This window comes from Mirounga leonina, unplaced genomic scaffold (genome assembly GCF_011800145.1).
Source record: "Mirounga leonina isolate KUSES-001 unplaced genomic scaffold, KU_Mleo_1.0 Mir_99, whole genome shotgun sequence".
In the NCBI taxonomy this organism is placed as follows: domain Eukaryota; kingdom Metazoa; phylum Chordata; class Mammalia; order Carnivora; family Phocidae; genus Mirounga; species Mirounga leonina.
In genome coordinates this window covers 3,317,211-3,339,118 of record NW_023270971.1, presented here as the reverse complement: position 1 = coordinate 3,339,118, position 21,908 = coordinate 3,317,211, and the positions used below count along the sequence as shown (strand labels likewise).

The window sequence follows — 21,908 nt, the reverse complement described above, 5'->3', positions numbered from 1 at the left end:
GAGCCACATGGTCAAAATAGCACTTTATATTCAGTGTGAAATTCTTAAAATGAAACCCAGCTGGCAGATGGGAAGGATTCTGGGGGGTGGGGGAAAAGAGGAGGGGAATATTGGGTGTGCAAGGGGCACATGATTTTCCAGAGAGTTTTTTTTTTTTTTTCTTTATGCTTTGTGCAGATATAGGAATATTTTTAAACATCTATGATACAGCGCAAATGAATTTCTTAAACCTGAACCATAAGAGTCTAATTTGTAATATTTCATAAGAATCTAAAACCATTAAGATAGTTATGCAAGCCATTCCAAATTCTTGCCTGCAAGAATACAATGATTTGCTCATTTAGGGAACTCTCTTCAGTTCTTCCATGAGTGCTAGTTCATAAATTGCATCTTTCAGTGCTTTAAATAAGTCTTTGGCTTAATAACCAATTTTTAAAGAGAGAAAGAGCGAGAACAGCTAGTCTAGTTCACTTTTATCTCCGTCTCCTGTTCAGAACTTCTGCCCATTATGCTGTTCACGCTTGTTCCATTTCCTTCTCTTTCCTCAGGTTGAAATGGGAAGTGTCCTGTGTCTTTGTGCCTCCCAGGGTCAGTGGTCACGTCAGAATGGAGTTTGCCAGTGGTCACAGGCAAACTCCATTCCAGAACACAGTGCTCTTGGTTATTGACCCAAGCCTTGGATCCAGTGCCCGTAGGGCATTCCAGACGTCCCCACAGTTTATCACATCAGCTTGCCCCTTCTGATAGCACCGAAAAGCCGTTCAACCTGGGACCAGGTTACTACAAACTCAGTGTCTGTGACTTCATATGAGAAGTCAGGATTCAAATATTTTAGCAGCTGTGAGAGATTTCAGCTCGCCCGAATGTTTTATGAAAACCGTGTGCTGCATTTAACTTGCTAAGAAGTGCACAGGTTATGCGTGTTGTATGTCTGGATGAGAACCTGGAGTCAAATAGGCAAGAATTTATTTCTCCTCTCCTTTTTTTCTCTAGAGCCACATCTTTCTGTCATGAACTCACACCTAAAATTTACAAACCCTGTTTGAGGGCTTTGAAGCCTGGATCCTCTTATGTTAAACGATAAAGACAGGGTATCAGGTAATTCATTCACTAAAAATAAATTTGTGACACACAGAGGTAAATACCATTTTACATACATCCTTTTATTTTATTATTGACACTTCTAGTTAAAAATAGACAGCCTGAGCCATCGTTTGTCAGGTCTTGTCATTATATGATTTTTATTTTTAAATACTATGGTAGAATTGCCATCTTACTCATGGGTATGTGATAAAGGTATAAAGAAACAGATAATAACTTCAAGGTAAAATAAGAGTGTTCTTCAGAGCACTCACATTGCTTGTTCCCTAGAGAGCTGTAAGCGCAGGGAAATAGAAATCCAGGGCATCGGCTAAGAAAAGTACTTTATAATTCTGTTTGCATTTCTGAGTCTAGAAAATAGGGAGTAAGTTCTACTTAGAAAATATTTTACAGATACATTCAAAATAACATAATGTTTATTTTGTTAAAAGATACTGTCTTTGACAACAAAGTATCCAGTTTTAACCATAATGTGAGCTCAGAGATGTGAAGGGGTGGTACTTGAGACTGCAGGGGTGTGGGTATCAATATGGATTTGAGTATTTTCTTTATTTATACTCTACTTTCTTTCATGAAAGGATTTGAGGTGATAGACACTAGTATTGATTCTGACAGCGGACATGATTTTATGTAACACTCTCAACTTCCGACTGAAGTAGGTGTTAATGACATCCCCCTGAGAAGGCTTTCGATTCAGACAGAATAAAAAGTGGGATTTGAGACTTAGAAGCCCCCTTATCTGACCTGATCTGAACTGGTAGTTGAACAATTAATAAAGAGTTGGCCAATGTCTTGTCATTAAAAACATAAAGTAAATGTATACCCTAAATAATTTAACTTAAAACATACAAATGGTACTAATCTTCTGATATTGGGCCAGTGCGTTTTCTCTGAGTACGTGGCCACTAATCAGAGTTCTGTATCCTATTTTTTGCACAAAATACAGCCATTATCTATGATTTTCAGTTCCCATTTCTTTAAAATAGAACCATAAGATAAAGTAAGATGGTAAGTTAAAGACACGTGGGAAGCAATTCACAACGATAGTTCTTGATGGTTGTCTCCCCTAAATCTGATTTGACAGCAGTTTGTTTTTGGTGAGTTCTTTGAACACATTCCACCTAGTTTTTCATAGAAACAGAAATTCTCTTCTCAACTTCCTATTTCATCCGCTGATGCCATATTGAATTAAATGACTTAATACAGTAACAAATACGGTTGCTTTCAACAAGAACTGTGAAAGAGCCCAGCAGCAGAGGCGCGCAGACGTGCCGGGGAGGTGCCCCGCTGTGAGCATCAGGTGAGCGGCCAGCTTCATCTGGGGCTGTGCCCACAGGGCGTGGGCATTCGTTGTGGAGACAACGTCCATCATTATCTTGAACCGGGGCAATGAAGAGTCGGTTAAGTCTAGGTGATTAAGTGGAGGTTAATTGAAGGAGCCTTTATTGTAACTGTATGAAATTTTGTTTTGAACCCAGCTAAAGATTTGTCCTTACCTGCAACTGCTTGATATTTAATTCACATCATGCCCTCAGTCTGTCTTTTGGATCAGCTCTATGGCAAATGTTATGATTGCCGTGGGGCCTTCTAATTTTTCACGGCCCTTATTCCATCTGACTTCACTTAGTCACTGATGCACCTACATGATACCTGTCGGTCTCTTCCAAGTAAGCTCCGTGGGGCCTGGGACGTCTGTTCACCTTTATGTCCCCGGGGCCTGAAACAGTGAATGCGTAGTCAGCGGTAGGAAGAGGGCAAGGTGGCTGTTGATTTGGTGCCTTTCTTTTAGCCCAGTTGAATGTTTTGATTTGTCCCCACCAGGATCAATTGATTTCTACTTTGAGCAAGAAGGGAGGACAGAGAGTTGTACCCTGACATAGCTCCTGGTGTACTTTCTTAATCCGGTTCCTAAATCTCCCCCTGATTCCAGGGAGGGAGCCTGATGGTTCATGCTGATAAACCATAGATTGAAGCATTGGCGGGGCCTTTGTTCTTTGACTTTGCCTTAAAAGATCAGTTCAGAACAGTTTCTCAACCTCGGCATTATTGACATCTCAGGCTAGATGGTTCTTTGTTGGGGGTGGGGAGGGCAGGGGCGGGGGAGCTGTCCTGTGCCTTGTAGGATGTTGGGCAGCATCCCTGACCATTACCCACAAGACACCTGCAGCAAACACCGTGCCCCCTGCTCCCCATTGTGACAACCAGAAATACCTCCAGACATTGCCAAATGTCCCCTGAGGGGTATGGTCACCTTTCCCCTCCGTTGAGAACTAATGCTGTGGACTAGTCCTGGCTTGACAACTAGGACACGAGGCCACGCTAACAGTGCTGTGCTAAATCCAGTCAGTGGCTTTTGGAACCTTCATTCCTGGTGTTTTCTTTATATCTGATTGTAATGTTCTCCAGACTTGTCTTTCATGGGCTTTATTCTAAGTTCAACTAGTCCTGTGTGGGTTTTTTTGGCTAAAATTCCTCAGGACGGATTACCACTCAGCTTTGCTTTCCTCAGACTGCCTGCAAGCCTCTTTCCAAGCTCGTATTTCTCAGTTGCCAGGACATTAGGCTGCTGGCCGTATTGCCAGTAGGAAAAGAAATTCTCTCCCTGTGACTAACAACATGGCAGTTTGTTCGAAGGCCATTTGTTACCTGTTCCCCTTGCTCAGATGTGTTATTGAGGTGGCTGTCAGTTTTTTCTGCCTTTTCCCCCGTCTCTCCACGCCTTCCTGTTTTTCCTTTTCCTCCCAGTGTTTCCATGGTGGCTCCTCGCTGGAGCCAGAGGACAAACTGCTGACAGGAACATCCCTTGAATATCTCTGCATCTGGACAGGGCCGTTGGCACCCTCCATTGGCGGCTCAGCAATGCGTGGCTTGCCATATCTGTCTCCTGTTTAAGGCCCAAGAATTTGAATCTGTCCCAACATGTAAATGTTGTCGTTGTTAGGACAGATAGTACCACAAGGCCAGTATTAAACATGTTTATTTGGGTTCCATATATTAATGTTTTGATTTGTTACTACCACTGTTGCCTGCCCCACACCTCCCAGCTGCAAGACTGAGATAGGGGATATATAGTCTATTACAAAAGCCAAATAAGCTAGAATATATAAACTATTTTTAACATACTTGTGTTTTTAACAAGCTTTAAACCATTGTTGCAACTTCTTTTTTTCCTACTATTTCCTAATATTTTTTCCTAATATTTTTCCTAATATATAAGTCAAAGAATCCCTTGAGTTGACCAACTTGTGGTTTCGTGAAGGGTACCAATATTGAACGAGCAGAAAGAAGAGTTAGTCCTGTCAAAATCAAAGCATCCTCTTCTGGTTGTCTGATCAGGTCACAACTTATTGAAGCATATTCGTGGCACGGTACCTTGTATAACAGAAAAAAGCTAAATATGAGACACAGCCAAAAAGCTATTTCAAAATATACAATAGTGTTTTAAGAAAACTCGAAATATGAAACAGTATGGTGATTGTCGTTCATGGGTCAGCTAACATCCAGTTTCCTCAAATGGTTTAGTGAAGTAGGTCTTTGGGGGATGAAAGCTGATCACTGTGAGGCAGATGTTGGATTTGAAAACTACCAGGCTCCGGGTCGTCTTGCTCTCGCGCCATTTTGCAGAATCACAGGCTGTGGCGAAAACTGGTGCAGTTCCTAACACAAAAGCATGTATTCTCAGCACGGGAAGGTCCTCAGAGCCCATCTACCAATCCCAAGCTAAGCATTTAGCAAGGCAGAGGAGGAATAATCTAAGTGTGTTGATCCTTTTCAGTGACTGAGGCAGACACAACTGTTGGTAATTGATGGGGTTTTTCCCCCAATACCTCTTAACCTCAAAAAGTGTGGAATTCCTATCCTCAGCCTGCACTTTACAATACCAAGATAATCTACCCACTCTCCCACCCAGCCAGCCATTTCAATATGCACAGTTAATGAGTGTTAAGTTTAAAAAGATAACCTGAAAAGAATCAATTTCATGGTGAATGCATCTGGTTAAGCAAGCCATTTAAACAACATTTTACTCGTGTGTAGCAGACCATTTTATAAGTTACTGATAGCTTTACAAGCCTGTGTTTCAGACAAGCTAATTGGTTGTCTCTGATGTGTTTGGGGCTTTCACTCATTAACTTGCCTTCCTGTCTAGTACATACTTGACTAGCTCTCATACATATAGGTAGAACTGTTTATTTATTTATTTTTTTTAAAGATTTTATTTATTTATTTGAGACAGAGAGAATGAGAGAGAGAGAGCACATGAGAGGGGGGAGGGTCAGAGGGAGAAGCAGGCACCCTGCCGAGCAGGGAGCCTGATGCGGGACTCGATCCCGGGACTCCAGGATCATGACCTGAGCCGAAGGCGATCCCGGGACTCCAGGATCATGACCTGAGCCGAAGGCAGTCGCTTAACCAACTGAGCCACCCAGGCGCCCTAGGTAGAACTGTTTAAACAGCCATATTCTATTGCCAGGAAAAAGTTTTTCATAGATAAGTTTCTTCCTACTTACAGTGTTTGCTTTACTGAAATTAAGGTAAATCATAACCAAGTATTATCGTAAGCATGGAAGGTGCAGAATCAAGTATAACACCGGAAAGGTGTTGGTATCAAAAACGAATGCCCTTTTGAAGGAGTGGAATAGAATTGATTACAGAAGGGAAAGAGAGGAGGGCAAAAGAAAAGGATATGCTGTCGAAACCTGGCTGCCTGTGTAATTAATGACTATGTTATAGATGTTATTGAAAAGTCGGAGGCCTGCACCTGCATGCAAAGACAAGTGTACTGATGCTTCTCTTTTTGCATATGTCAATGCTTTCCATTCTCTGAGATAAGAATTAGATGCTTTGTTTGGACACAGATTAAAGGAATAGCTCAAAACATGTGTGTCCTTTGGGTCTTGAGATTTCTGGAGTGGGTCTATTTTCCGTGAGGGGTTAGCTACTTTTCTGTTTGCAAAACAATTCATTGCAGCTGCCTGTAGGCATATGTATAATAGAGTTTAAACCAATTAGACCTAAGGTTTTGAAACTGTTCATGAAATCCCACCTCCTGCATGAAACCTTGGCCTGCTTAATTAAAAGGAGTGGCAACTTCTCTCCAGTGTTCAATTTCCTTCCTTTACTAACATTTTCATCTGAGATGAAATACTAAGAACGTACTTTGTTGCCCTTTTCATTTTAGTTTCAGCTCTTTACATTTGCTTAAAAATAATTAGTATCCTCCTAATGTCTGGCATTGTACGGGGTACATCAGAGAATACAAAAGAATTTTTTTCATTGTCTATGCCTTCTAGGAACTGAGGTCTTACACATGAAAAAATGAAGATTATCCAAATCTCTAGGTGCCCCTAACTCATTAATTTATACGATGATTATTTATAAAGCCTGTTTGAAGGAGAAAGTAGTGGCTCATGTAACTGAATTCATAATAGCCAAAACGTGGAAACAGCCCAAATGTCCAGCAGCTGATGAACATGGATGAACAAAATGTGGTGTGTCCATACAGTGGAATATCATTCGGCCATAAAAAGAAGTAGTCACACAAAACTTTATGCTAAGTGAGAGAAACCAGACACTAAAGGCCATGTATTATATAATTCCATTTATACGAAATGTCCAGAATAGGCAAATCTCTTAGAGTCAGAAAGTAAATTAGTGAGTGCCAAGGGCTGGAGGAAAGGGCAAATGGGCAGTGACTACTAATGGGTGGGGTGTTTCTTTTTCGAGTGGTGAAAATGTCCTGAAGTTTGATAGCCGTGATGATTGCAGGTGTCCATGAATATACTAAAAATCACTAATTTGTATGCTTTTACAAGGGTGAATTTTACAGTCTGCAAATTATAGCTCAATAAATGAAAAATAAATATCTGTAGAGCCGAATAAAAAGATGTTAAAGTGTGTGCTAAAGAAATGCAAAATCCAAGCAAGTGGTAAAGGAAATTCTTTAGAATCTTAGCAGCGGGTGTCTGCTTCTGAGAGTAGACCCATGAAATAGGTAACGATAACTTACATCCAGGAGCAAACAATCCCCTTTGAAGGCCAGAGGTTCTTTTTGATGTGGCAACTATTTTTATAAAGAGCCTAACTTGACAGTGAGTGACCCCAAAAATTTTGCCCTGGACATCTGTAGCTCCAGTCACGTTTCAGTCTAAAAACTGTTTGTGAAAAGCAGCTCAAGTTCAATGAGGTGAGAACCATGTGTGGAATGATAACCCATTTCACTTGGGATGGAAAGTTGTTTCCTTAATGGGAAAGTCTTTTTAACTCTGGAAAACTTAACATTAAGAGTATAAGAATGATAAAATAACAAATCTATAATATTAATACTTTCGTTTCAAGTATATATTACATTTAGGTCAACCTGGTACATTCACTTTGTAATTATAATTTAAGATGTATAAATTACTTCAGAATTGGCCTCCTATATAGAAAGGTTTGAGGGCCATGTGGGTGACTCAGTCAGTTAAGCGCCTGACTCTTGGTTTCAGCTCAGGTCCTGATCTCATGGGTCATGAGATCAAGCCCGTGTGGGGCTCCACACCCAGCAGGGAGGCTGCTTGAAGATTCTCTCCCTCTTCCCCTACCCCCACTCTTACACTCTGTCTCTCTCTAAAATAAATAAATCTGTAAAAAAAAAAAAAAAAAAAGTATGAGAATTCAGTTAAGCTTGTAAATAGTATTAGAAAGTACCGGAGCTTGAGAGGTGGCTGGGTGGCACAGTCAGTTGAGTGTTGGACCCTTGATTTCAGTTCAGGTCATGATCTCAGGGCTGTGAGATCAAGCCCGTACCAGGCTCCATGCTCGGCACAGAATCTGCTTGAGATTCTCTCTCTCCCTCTCCCTCTGCCCCTCCCACTCCTGTGCACACACGTTCTCTCTCTCTCAAGTAAATAAATCCTAAAAAAATAAAGAAGAAGAAGAAATACCTGAGCTTGAGAGTCATTGAATTTATAAATTTAATTTAAGAAATGCTTAAAGAGTTCTTGCTGGGGAAAAAAGATTACTTAACTACTTGAGGACATTTTGATTATTACAGTATAAATGCTGAAAAGGAAGATTGAATATATTAAATTTATAAATGGAGTTTTGAAATGTTTAAAAGTGGTTAATTAAACGAAGTTTATAAAAGGACCTAAACTGTATCCAACTTCCTGGATGTGTTGTTAAAACTTACCAGATATAGGGGCGCCTGGGTGGCTCAGTCGGTTAAGCATCTGCCTTCGTTTCAGGTCATGATCCCAGGGTCCTGGGATCGAGTCCCACATCGGGCTCCCTGCTCAGCGGAGAGCCTGCTTCTCCCTCCCCCTTTGCCTGCCTCTCTGCCTACTTGTGCTCTCTATCTCTCTGTCAAATAAATAAATAAAATCTTTAAAAAAAAAAAAAAACTTACCAGATATACAAACAGAATGATAAGCTTTTTAAATTGAATATAATAGCTTCAGGAAAAACTGGGTTTTAGACATTGTATATTTAGTAAATTGTACATTCCTTTTTAAAACTGCAAAGTAACAATAACTAGTATTGCTCTGCACTAAGAGCCATCCTTGAGGACACCAAAAGCTTGAAACAGACAGGTCTTGGACCCTGTGCCTTGGCTAGTTCTTGTTGCTCTTAGGAAGTGTCCACATAAAAGAAACCCAGGCTGATCACAGAGGGGTAAAAATACGGCTTTATGACCCTTCTGCCTGCTAGACTGTAGTCCAAAGCATCTGAAATTATGGAGCCTAGCCAGGTTGGAAAGGCCAACTTCTCTGGCCTCCTAAAGTATGAGTGGGGACGAGCTGGTCTAGCAAGTGTGGCCAGCCCCCCCAGACCCCTGCCGGGTACTGATTGTACCCCTGCTGAACAAAGCAGGAAGCTGCAAACGCGTTAGTCAGGGATTGGCAAATGTTTGTGAAGGTCCAGAGAGTAAATATTCTAGGCTTTGTGGAACATACTGTCTCTGTGGCAGTTACTCAACTTTGCCGTTGTAGCGTGAAAGCAGCCATAGACAAGTCAGTAAGCATGGCTATGTTCCAATAAAACTTTATTTGCCTGGGTGCTGGGAGGTAACCAGCGGTGACTACTGTGATTAAGGTCCCTTCTACCTTTAAAGTTTCTTCTACATTAAGGCTTCCCCTTGAGATGATAGGAGGACATCAGCTGGGTCTAAAAATATGAGTATTTGTAAGCCAATTCTTTCCACTTGTGGATGGAGGCACCTTCGGTTGGACGCAGGAGTTGGAGCAAAGGTCTGCATATGGGAAGCACTCCAGGTTCAGGAGGGCCAGGTAGACTCCCTGGAGTAGAAGAGATACTCTGCAGGAAAACTGGGTATCTTCCATTGGCCTGTGAACACAGGAAGCATCCATACCTAATTTCTGCCTCCCACAGTGGTTGTCTGATAAGCAAGCTTTTTGGCTAGGAGAATAAAACCTTCTAGGCATATCAAAAAGAGAAAATAGATGTAATTTGTTCTGTAATTCTGGGTTAGCAGATTAAGCCAAAAACAGGAATGCTTTTCAGATTCTAGCTCCTACCACCAAAGCAATGGGATCATTTTATTCAGCTCTTCTGGAACACACTAACTTCCATGCAGTGGAAGACAGGGTTTCGATACAATTATTGTCACAACATACAACATTCTCCACACATCAGAGATTACTGATTGGGCAAGAAGACTTCTAATAAGGGCGAGGCTTAATCACCAGTCATAACCTGCAGGCATTTGTCTGGTTTTTAATTATTCCAAGGTCAAGCAGGCTGCACTTTGCTTAAGAAAGAAGCGATCTTACCATAACTGCACTTTTATATTACACCTAACATTCTTGAAATCAGTCATCCATTATAAATCCCAAAGTAATATTGTGGTATTGGTTAAGATCAAGGTGTTGTTTTCTGGTCCCTTTCAGTACTCAGTAAAAAGTAATCAATATCTCTTCTGTGTCGCAGTATCTTTGGGACTATGGCAAATTGATTTTACTCGTATTATTTATTTCTGCCTTTAATGACATACTTAGTACCTTTCTAAGGATTTCAAAATCCTACAAGCAGCACAATGAAAAGGGGAACAGCTGGTGCTGCTCTCTCTAAGCTAACCTTTCTTTGAACAGGCTGCCAAGAATGCACTCTGAAGAATCTTAATGACGCCCTGCCACTTTATCTCCAGACCCCATCCTGGAGCCATGGTGTGGGCAAAGTTCTCTCTGACTTTGGTGAAGGTTACCAAGTTAAGCCTGTTCCATGAGCTTCTGCAATTAAGACCACAAAACCGGAAGGCCCCTTGGCACACTCACGTGCTTGACAACTAACTCTCTAGAAAGAAGAAAGTCTTGGTTTGTTGCACTTGCAGATTTCCATGGTTTAAATAAGTCAGACCCTGGCCAGTTTCGTGACTCATGGAATTTGATGTCCTTGTGCCTGGAGGTGGAAAGAGAAGGCGCACGATCAGCATGTCAATACAAATGTTTCCCCCAGCGTGACATGGGACTGCAACGGGTGCATCTGCTCTAGTGATTCAAGTAAGGAGCTCAGGTGAAGAAGAGCCAAGTTCTGCTCCCTTTTTGACAGTCATGGACAATATCCTACAAAATTTCACTCACCACACAGGCTCTCTTAACATCCGATTAACTGGAGCCCTCGAGTACATTTATCATCTAGACCATACTTCTACCAAGGAGTTCAAAACCCAATGAACCTGTCTCAAAAAACATTATTCACATAGTTATTTGAAAAATACAGGCATGCAATGGACACGTTGTGGATTTAAAATGACAAGAAAGCTCCACTGGGTCAAGGTAGTTACTGAGCCACTTGTCTTGCATCGTGCTCTTACTTGCCTGTCAGATCCCTCTGCCTACCAGATCCACAACTGCAGCTCTTTTTGCTGGCTCTCTGTGCTTTGCTTGTGTTCCTCATCCAGTGTCCCTGTTGTCTTGTCTTACCTGCTGATTGATCACTGTCAGTTTGAAGGAGCTGAAGTTGTCAGCCTGATGAGACGGATTCCTTTTCCAGAGATGAAGAAAGAACGTGCCTTTATTTCAAAAGTTTCTTTGAACAGTCTTCTACCAAGATACTTCCTTTCAATTTGACCTACATTATCTTAATACTGCTCTCTCTCTTCATTTGAATCCATTGCTTTTCTTCCAGTTGAAGTATAATCAGGGTGCTATAAATGAGTGAAAAAGCCTTTAGTAAAGTGTGCAGGATTAAACCGTTTTTTATGGTCACTAAAAAGCCAGGGGTGAGGGGGCTTGTAATCCGCTAATACAGATGATGGGGACAGCCCCCCCTTCGGGCTGTTGTCTCTGTTTTTTGTTTTGCAGTTTTCTGCTCTAATCAGTGGAACCCCACACATGGGCAGGTGCAGTGGGGCCCCTCACACCACCTTCACACACTCACCAGTTTCATCCAGGAAGTGGTGGTTGAATGAATGAAGTTACGGGAAGCCAACTGTCAGGACCCACATTTTCAAAGCTCCCTGTACTGATCTTCACCCTACGACAACCTACCACAACCACCCTCAAGTTGAGAGGAGTCCATTATAACCTGCTAGTTTTTTCCCCAGAGGGAATATGTGTGTTGTGGGTAGGTGAGGATCTAGAGAAGTATGTGCAGAAAAGATAGCCAGTTTCTATCTCCAGTGTGAAAACAAGCTAAATTGCCCCAAACAGGGCGAGAGATACCTGCATCAGTACCACCCCAGGTGAGGCATTTTTAGTTACAGCAATGACTGGTCGGGGCTAATGGCATCGAGGTCACCAGGACTAGGGGTGACATATCCTAAGATACACAGCACAGTCCCATGTAGTAAAGAATTGTCCCACCCCTGGCCCCCTTTTTAATGTCTTACAACGCATTCATGTGGGTCAAAGCACTGTTTATAAGTATCTGGGCTTAGAACTTAGCCATGTGTCACATAAAAACACTAAGTCATCCCTTCTGGACTGTTCTCTCCCCTGCTCCCCAGAGTGTTTAAAGGAAAATGAGGCCAACTCTGGGCACACACTACTTACATGCTTTAATAACAAAAATAGGAAAAACAAGCAGTTATTGTTATAAATAAAATGATATTTGCAGGCTTTTAAAAGGGAAGACCATTACTGCAGTTCAGAAACTATTTATATGGCTTCCAGAAATTTAGTCACAATAGGTTTGCAAGAATTAAAATGAAATTTTTGCTTGTGAAGTGAGGGCAAGATAGGGAAATCGGTATCATTACATAACCCCGTTAGATGTCCTGCAAGTCGGAAAGGATTACTATTTCTCTACTCAAAGAAACATCAAGGACATCGCCTACCCGATTTCACAGCTGCTACAAATGTGAGCAGCAAAGCGATGGTGCCGAGTTGTCTCTGTTCTATTAGGACTCTACAGTAACTGTGATGTGGGAATCAATGGAATGCAGTCATGCACGTCATCCCACAGTCACCCCACAGTGAGTGAAGGAGGGTTCTGATGACATAGCCAAAATAGGTTGGCTGCTTATGGCGGCTTTGTTTTCCTATCTCTAGGGTGGACACATGGCCACTAACCAATGCCCACTCTCTTCGGCTAACCCGAAAATAGCCAGCTGACTACAGGTTGCCAGGCAGCTGGATTCTGAGGTCTCTAGAGGCCAGCGCGAAGCAGTCACCTCCTCCTCTTTCCTGCCGCTTCCAATGAAGCATAATATCTAAGCGGCTGATTAAGTATTCAAAACATATGATTTACATTGGTCAACCTTAAACACCTTATTCTTTAAAAGTATACATCAACAATATGAAAGAACAACAACAACAAAAAGACATGGTTGACAAGTCAGATGTGACTGTAATTTGTATCTTAATAATACAGAGGAGGTGAAATTTGAAGTTCAAGTTCATATGAGAAAACTAAGTGAAGGTGCACCTGAGTGACACAGTCAGTTAGGCGTCCAACTTCTGGTTTCGGCTCAGGGCTGGTCTCAGGGTCGTGGGATCGAGCCCCACGGGGGCCTCCACATTAGGCGCAGAGTCTACTTGAGATTCTCTCTCTCCTCCTCCTCTTCCCCCCACAGTTTCTCGTGTGCTCACACATGTGCACGCTCTCTCTCTCAAATAAGTAAATAAATATATATTAAAGAAAACTAAATGAAAATGTTAACCTAACTGGAAAAGTTCAAGTCAGAGCATGAGGTCTCCATCTTCCCCTCTCTTGTATTATCTGCTTTGTTTTTAGAAACCTGAAACTCTGGGTAATGAAAACTCTATGTTCTGGCAGCAAACAGTCACTCACTGTGCTTGAAACTCACTGAAATGCCAGACTAGTTTTACAATTGATATTATAAATGAAGGGTGGTGTGGAATCATTTGGATACCAGTTGGGGGGAGTATGGCAGGGTAAGTGAGATACCCACTTAGGTTACAGATCAGAAAATCTCAAGTTACACAGCCATGTTGGTCAGCTCAACACCATTAGGCTCCTTTATCTGGTGACCACCCTGTCATGGAACCTTCCATTTCCTCCTCATGTTTCGTATTCAGCAGGAACAACTTCAGAAACTACCATCAGACATCTTTATTATCTTCCAAGTGTGCCTACGTGATAATCTATATTTTCAGTTGCCTAGAAACCAACCTAATGGGTGCTTAAAACCTTACTGGTTTTCTGTGTCTGGTCCGTATTGCAAAATATCACAAATTCTGTTCTGTGATTGCTTAAATCTAACATTGTTTTCAAATTAGCTGTTAATATGCCACCAGGATCAATTCTGTGAATTTTCAAGCGAACCATTTGAAGGAGTATTGTTAGTAACGTGCACTTACTGTGTTAGTCTTTTTCTTTATTCTAATATTGAATTTTTTGGCACCAGTCCTCTTCTCAGTTATCAGCAAGACTTAAAATGATGTGAGGCTATGAAATGGGGCAAGGGTACAACTTCCTTCACGTACCAGATGTTGGATGTTCCGTGCCATCCCCTCTTGATGGGAGGCGTTATTGATCAAATAACGGATTCTACTGTAGTGCATTCTGAAGCCCCACTTTGTGGGAGAAGCAAGGAGCCTGACATCTCTGATTTTATACTCTTCAGAGCAGCCAGCTCGTCCTCCAAGCTGTAGCCTTAACCAGGGTCCCCACCTGTCCCCGCTGCCAATTCTCTCCCCCTGCTGGCTGCTGGCCTCCCTTGGTGCGGCAGAGCTGGTCTAGTGCTGGTTATTGTACAAGCAAATTTCAGATTCTCTTGGAAGTGAGTTTTCAGTACTCTGAAGAAAAGAAACTAGAAGAAGGGAGTTTACGTTTTCCATAAGAGAAGATCCTCTTAACAACATGATTTATAAAATACCTCGGGCAAACCCTGTTCTGAAGTTGTATACCCGTTTTCTGATCTGAAATGAGATTTTCATTACTTTTCAGAATCAAAATTAATGACTCCTTCCATTTTCACAGGCTTTTTTTTTTTTTTAAAGATTTTATTTATTTGCGATAGAGAGAATGAGAGACAGAGAGCATGAGAGGGAGGAGGGTCAGAGGGAGAAGCAGACTCCCCGCCAAGCAGGGAGCCCGATGCGGCACTCGATCCCGGGACTCCAGGATCATGACCTGAGCCAAAGGCAGTCGCTTAACCAACTGAGCCACCCAGGCACCCACACAGGTTTTTTTTTTTAAGTAGTAGTATTTGTTACTAATTTGCAGACACTTACAGAAGGACTTTGGAGACACACTTGAACTGTAGAATGTTAGCATAATTGTGGTTCCTAAATTAGCATAAAACCTTAGTATTTCTTACGTATATCTTCTTGCTCACATGAAAAAAATATACACATATTTTAATGCCACTTTTGGATGATGTACCTCTGCTATGTTCTGGTCCTTGCAATGATAGAGGCAAAATGAAACCACATTTGGGAATAGCATGTGGTTGAGACACATTTTTTTCTAGGTCTCGAGTATTGACTAAGGTAAGACCTTGGAATTTGCCCTGGCACATGGGATTTAGTGAGATCTGTTGGCCAAGAATGTCTTTGAACTATGGTTCTTCTGGTGTTGCTACTCACTGTATTTTATGTTAGTAAAACCTCACTGGACTATACAAGGAGTGTTCAGTTCTTGTGTGATGTAGTGTGGGCAGGACCGTAGCTTTACGAGCTTTGTGTTTTATCATACCCTTTGAGAGATCATCAATACTTCTGGAAGACATAACAATTTGATATTTCCTCACAGTCTTGAGCTGGTAATCCTGGACACGATTAGTCAGTATCCCAGCCACTATGCTAAGAATGACTTGTGACTGGATATTAATCAAACAGGTTTTTAAGATAGCAAATTCTCAGGTGTTCCACGCAAACAATGAATCATGGAACACTACATCAAAAACTAATGATGTAATGTATGGTGATTAACATAACACAATAAAATTAAATTAAAAAAAAAAAGATAGCAAATTCTCTACTCACATACCAGTTAAAAGGTCTTGATTTTTACCTCCCTGAAAATTCAGGACTAGGAGGGTGCCTGAGTGGCTCAGTTGGTTAAGCGACTGCCTTCGGCTCAGGTCATGATCCTGGAGTCCCTGGATCGAGTCCCGCATCGGGCTCCCTGCTCGGCAGGGCGTCTGCTTCTCCCTCTGACCCTCCCAGCCCTCCCCCCTCTCATGCTCTCTCTCTGTCTCTCTCTCTCAAATAAATAAATAAAATCTTTAAAAAAAATAAAGAAAATTCAGGACTAGGAGGAAAAAAAAGTGGGAGGCTTTATGTATGTATGTATGTATATGTATACGGTTTAAATATGCATATACACACACACATACTCAGTTTCTGTCCTCTTTCCTAAAAAGTGCTTTCCCAGGTCTCAAAAATAGATACTATAAATTTAAGGGGGAGAGAGAGAAAAGATCATTTAAATTATAAGTATTTGTTGTATATGCGTTTGGTAGTCAAAATAATTTTGAGTAATTGATGTGGTACAGATCAATAACCTAAGTTAGCAAGGGGATGTAGGGGATGCTCTGCTGGTTGTTTTGATTGGATTGAATCTTTCTGGTGTCTGCAGCATACTCTATCCACCCTGTGTGTTGGTACATGTAATTCTTTCTTAGACTCCATCAGACCTCCCATGCTGAGAAGTGTATGGGTGACATGGCTTGCAAGCTGGTCACTCACCCCTAAAGAAAACAGTCCTGGGTCACAACATAGAACCCACATTATTACAGCAGCTGTGGAGGGAGTTCTAGAAAGTCCCAGGCATCACAGTTTATAAACGTTCTCCTTAAAATCCCCCCTGCTTCGTCACTTGCAAACTTTTGGAATTAGAAAGGTTCTGATATAACTAATAACATATTTATCTTCTCCCCCCTTAAGGTCAAAAAATATTTTGAACTTGAACCCCTTGCACGTGGGAAACGCTGGATTCTGCAGCCCTGCTCGCTGGATGACATGGAGGCACTGAAAGACAGCTTCTCTCAGCTGATCAATTTGTTAGAAGAAAAAGACCATGAAGCTGTAAGAATGTGAAATCTGGCAAAGAACACGGGTTCCCAAAGGCCTTGAACCTATCATGTTAGTTTTTCATTTTATTTTTATTTTGGTATCAAGACTTTAATGGCTTCAGTGTCTCTTTTCCTCTAGTTATCTCAGACTCTCATCTCTCTATTAAAGTGAATATTCTGTAAATCAGGTGAATTATCATCGGCATTAACGTCAAGTACACACTACTGAGAGAGAATTTATTCTCTGTTTACCACTAATTATCTTCGCCGCATGTCTCTTCCTTCTGTTGTTCTAAGTAGCTCTTCTATACTCTGTGCTAAAGTGGATGGAATTCATGGCTCACAGAAATCAAATCCCTTATGAAGGACTCAGGGAGACTCAGAACCTTGACTCATTTTCCCTGGGTTTGGGGGTGGAGCGTTATGTGACTGGGGCTCCTCATTTTATGTCTATTGTTTCCAAGATCTCTTGGGGTTTTTATTTTATTTTATCATATTTTATTCGTGAGGTTTTTTTGTATACGGGCCTTATAGATTATGAGAGAAAAATGAGCACCAAAAACTTCAATGAATCACCTTATCAGAGAGGAACGTCCTGCCAAGATAAAATTAACGTGGAAGAACTTAAAGACAAGATGCATAATTTACTTGATTCCATCTGAAGTCTCACTCCCCTCTCTTAAGAGCAAAAACTTTCTGTTTTTGAGACGAGAGAGAATTTAGGCACAATGCATGCGTGCATCACTGATGACTATTTCATCGAGTCCTCAAATATTTTTTTAATGGAAAGATTCCCCTGCATAAAGTCAAGCTGCAACATAACAGAGGTATCTTTTTCTAAAAATCTTAAAGTGTCTGACTGAAAGAGAGAAGATAATTTTTAAAATAATAGATAAAAATTTTAAAAACAGCCAAATGAAGTATAGTTTATACTGACGAGGGTTTAAGCTGGCATGGATTTGACAAAGAAAACAAAGACAGAATCATCTGTATATTCATTCATTAAGTGCTAATGGAGTTTAACGGAGTCTCTTGATTGTCTCCAACGAGTAATTAAAGGTCTATCAGTATTCCTATTATAAACCTCTATTTTCAGGGGTTTCACTGTGCCCTTAAAAAAATGTGCTGGGGCTGCAGCAAATCATTTTAGGGCCTAGATTCAGTCTTTGGAACTCTTTTTTTTTTTTTTTCTCATTTAATTTAAATGATAAAATTATGTAGAGATAAATGTGCAGTTTTACTAAGGTTTGGCACCACTGACCTTTTCTAAATCAAGAATAATCTATGGATATTGAAGTTTATGGCTGTAATACTCTTTGGCACATTTTGTAGACTTTTGACCACTTCAAACACAAAATGGCCAAATGATAGAAAACTGCTCCTTTCACCTGAGCAATAAAAACATGTTTGTAATTTTTAGGTAGCACAGACTGGTTCTCAAATACCACAGACTCTCACTGTATTACACGGTGATGTAATACCTTGTAATTCTCCAGAAGATATACATCATTCAAATACAGCTTTTGTGGTTTAATCTTGTAGGTGGATTTTAATGAAATCATTACCTTTGAAACATCGACCACTTCTTTAAGCTTACCCCCCCCCTTGCTCCCCCGTGGAATGGATCCAAAAAGGTGCATATTCAATCTTGTCTCCGGCGTCCTTGAATATTTTTCACTGTGTAATCCGCGAGCAGCACAAACTTTTCTTCCGATGACCGGTTACACAATCCCTGCTTTCATTTTTGTTCTGTTGCGCTCATCTTCTGTGACAAATAAATGATTATTAGGCATTGCTTTCTCGGCAAGTTCATTAAATGTAGAATGTTGTCTTTTTAAGACCTGGTGGCTGAGTGCTCCTTAGCCATCTGTTTAATGACTTCCCGTTGTCTGTGTGTGTGTGTGTGTTCATGTGTGTGTGTGTGTTCATGTGTGCGCCAGTGATGGGCTTCTTCTCAGACCCACGACTGTCTGCAGTGTCTCAGCCGTCAGAATGAAAACATTATCAATCAGTACCCAACAACAGCTGTTTTTGACAAGTTTCTGTCTGACGCCTAATGCTTTACAACTGTCAATAAGGCTCCTTCTTTGTCTGGCAGTTCGGAGCTGGCCGTCTTGCTGCTTCTGAGCGGCATCCTGTCCTTGTAACCCTAGAATTGGCCATGTTTTGGAAATCCGCTTGGGGGGGTGGGGAGGGGGCTTGGACGGGCAAGTGTCGGTGGGTGGCGGGTGGGTGGTATGTGTGTGTACGTCTATCCCTACTTCCATGGAAAGTGCCACAGGTGTCTTAGTTTGCATATTCAACTCTTATATAGGAAAAGCAGTCTGTTATGTATTTCTTCACTTGGCTTCTTGTTATATTTATGGAAGTTACCCGTTTTTGTACCTTCTTAGCTAAAGCAGTTGCCTTTTTGTAATGGCAATTAATTTATATGACAAAACTTTGTACCTACTGTAGTTTATAGTATCAGTTGCTAATTAACTGCCATATTGCCCTGTCTTTCTATTAAAAAAAAAAAAATCTGTATCTATACTTGGAGGGTAACAGATTCATGTGGACAGTTGCCAGACAAGAAGAACTTGTATTGTCCGTGATTTATATATGATTTCCACTATCTTCAAATGAAAATAAACGCTGAGTAGAATTGATGTTTTCGGACTGACTCCTTTCAAGCTCTAGCATTTGGGAGTCCCAGATTTCTGTTTACATTTGTGTTGCCTGTTTAAGTCTTCAAAATAAGTTCTGCTGCTCTTGGGTCAAAACAAATGATTAATTCACATTTCCTTTGAAGCCATTGTGAAAACCTGAAAAGACCAAAAAAAAAAAAAAAAAAAGCAAGTGTCTTTTCCAGTTGGTTTGTCTTCAGCAGCGATTTACTTTCACGGGAGCTCTTCCTTCAGAATGAGTGAGCAGAGTCGTGATGTTAATGTAAAGTGTCACCTTTCAGTCAAAGCATCATCTTATTGTATTTGCTATAAAAGCAATATTCTAAGAGTGACTGGTGCAATGAACTGTTCCCTTCAGTGGTGATCGATGCCCTAAGGAAATAAAGATTTTTAAGTGACTCGAGGAAATGCTGTGTATTTACAGGTCCATCCTTAAGAAGGAGAGTATTCTGTAAAAGAGAAAGAGAGTGAGAAAGAAAACTAAAGAGATAGATGGATGGAAGAAGAGAAAGAAATGGAAAAAAAGTACATGATAGAAGATGAAAAATCCAAACCCCAGCTCTTGTTTGGTCCCAAATGCAGCATTATCCCAACACATCATTTGACTACGCAGAAAGCTCCCAACACTTCACTCCTAAGCTGGGGTCCAACCTGCATTCCTAGTTTTATTTCCAAGGTAGGCAATTAGTAGTTACCAAGTTCCTCAACATCTCAGACCTATCCAGGCAAATGTGGACAGAACTGTACGATTTTGAAGCAAATGGGTTTGCCTAACGTCCAGATGGAATATTCAGACTCCAGTGGAAACCTCATATTCATGCCTGGCTTCATCTTCTTTATAATTTTAGAGTGCATTTTCATTAACCTTCTGACCTAATGGTGCAAACAGAAAGGCAAAAGTATGTGGAGGGGGACGGGGGAAGTGGGAGTTGCCCTTTGGGAGCCCTCATTTTCATTGAATGTGGGAGGGAGGATCTGTCTTTGTCATGCAGAAACTTTAGGAGACTATAGATTCCCCGCCTTGCTTTTCCACTAGCCTGGGTTCTGGAGATCTGAAGTCCATGCTGTGAAATGCATTATCACGTCATGTTGGGAATTCCTGGCTCCCAAGGGTTCACAACTTTTGGTCACCACTGACTCAGCATGATTAAATGATTTGCATCTCAGAGTTAAATGTTTCCCAGCTCAGATGCATGAAGTGACTGATGAGCCTGCGTTTTGGCACCCTACCCCACCCCCCTCGCACCGATTTAGGAACATGAAAAGGATCCCGTGTAAGACCCAGAAGCCTCAGATGGGGTATCCTTTTCTCCTCCCCTTCCCCATTCTCTTTAAATTAAAACCTAAACGAGAAACTGGCCTTCCACCTACTGTTTCATCGAAGCTGGAAATTCTGACCTCTCATCCTGGGGGTTCATCTGTTTGTGACAAACTCTTCATGAAGTGTGAAACCAAAGAATTTAAAAGGCACCAAGAAGAATCCCTCCAACATAGGCCTTGTCTCGCATCCTTCTTTCCTTACAGAACGAAGTGGAATAAAAAGTGCATGATTTTTCGATCGGATTTTCTCTATATTCCCATCTTCATCCATCTCTGCTCTATCCACATGCTCTAGTCACTGGATGCTGGCTTAGAAAGGCCACCTACGGTGTTCTTAGGCTTAGCTTGCCCCCACCCTTTCACGTTCCCCTCTGGTCGTCTGATCAAATGGGAGTTACCATGGGATACTCTGTATGAATAACTGCTTGTTACAAGGAAATAGTTCAGGCTTGGTGGTTTAAAGCAACCTTGTTTACCATGTATAGTGTTATGTGGTCACTGGTACCCTGTTTGGAGAATAAGGAAAGGGACTCCTCGATTTTGTGCCTTGCTAGGTTCAGCCTGGCTAGGACCCAGCGTGACCCCTGACACCCCACTGCCGAGGCAGACATTTCCACATCCGTGGACCAACATGAGAACAGCCATCACATCGCACATAGAGGATCTTCTGCAAACAACAAAGAATGATGAATTCCTCTTTTCCCCTTTCTTGTTCAAGTCTCTCCCTCTGATTCTGATGCTCTCAAAATATTCTACCCAGATATTTCAGCCCAGTTCTTTCTAGTAGCGACATTCCAACCATGGAGGTCAGTTGGGCAGGGTTGTCCCCAGAGAGGAAAGCCTGGCTCAAGCGCATGGGGACAGGGCACACAGTGACAATGAAAATAAGCCTTTAATAAGCATCACGCTCCCCAGCTCCCTTATGTCCCTATTTCCTCATGGGAGGTGGGCAAGATGGTCGTCTCAAAAAAGCCTCAGATCACTTACATCCCAGGCAACCCTTTCTTGCAGGTGTGAAACTCAGCCTAAAATGCCACAACCTTCTCTGACAAGTGATTCATTGAGGCAAAGGCTGGAGCTCCAGCATCAAACAGATGTCAGACAAAACACCAAATGCCTATAAATGATTGCTTTGCAAGCAATGGAATGACTGGAAGGCCTGGCCTGATGATGTACTCCATGTCTGGACAAGCTTACAGAAGACATAGGTGGTGGGGAGGGGGCAGGGGAGCCGTTTCTAAATGGAGTCTGTGAAGAAAGCTGTTTCTGGAGACAAGTGAAACCACGATTCTCACCTGAGGGGCTCACGTAGAGAAGAAGGATTTCTGGCTGGTCTGCACATAATACATGTAAAGATCAGTTAGAAAAATGCATGTCAAGGGCACCCTGAAGCCCAGACT

At 41.6% G+C, this 21,908-nt stretch overlaps 1 protein-coding gene and 1 long non-coding RNA gene across 3 annotated transcripts in view; one reads left to right on the top strand and one right to left on the bottom strand.

Moving 5' to 3' along the window:
• LOC118006785 (ADP-ribosylation factor-like protein 15) overlaps nucleotides 1-19,654 on the top strand; it is a 400,787-nt gene extending 381,133 nt beyond the window's left edge. The window contains exons 5-6 of one of the 2 annotated variants that reach the window (XM_034999551.1): nucleotides 16,395-16,592; nucleotides 19,613-19,654. In XM_034999551.1, coding sequence (XP_034855442.1) covers nucleotides 16,395-16,547 — 153 coding nt within the window. In that variant the 3' untranslated portion in view covers nucleotides 16,548-16,592; nucleotides 19,613-19,654. Of the gene's footprint in view, nucleotides 1-16,394; nucleotides 19,171-19,612 lie in introns of those variants that run through there. The other variant, XM_034999550.1, reaches the window with a different exon arrangement.
• Nucleotides 4,063-8,309, bottom strand: LOC118006788. The gene is made up of 2 exons (XR_004678185.1): nucleotides 8,273-8,309; nucleotides 4,063-4,758 (listed from the first exon to the last, which is right to left on the bottom strand). It is a non-coding gene; the product is annotated as an uncharacterized LOC118006788 (long non-coding RNA).
• Nucleotides 19,655-21,908: the final 2,254 nt, after the last annotated feature.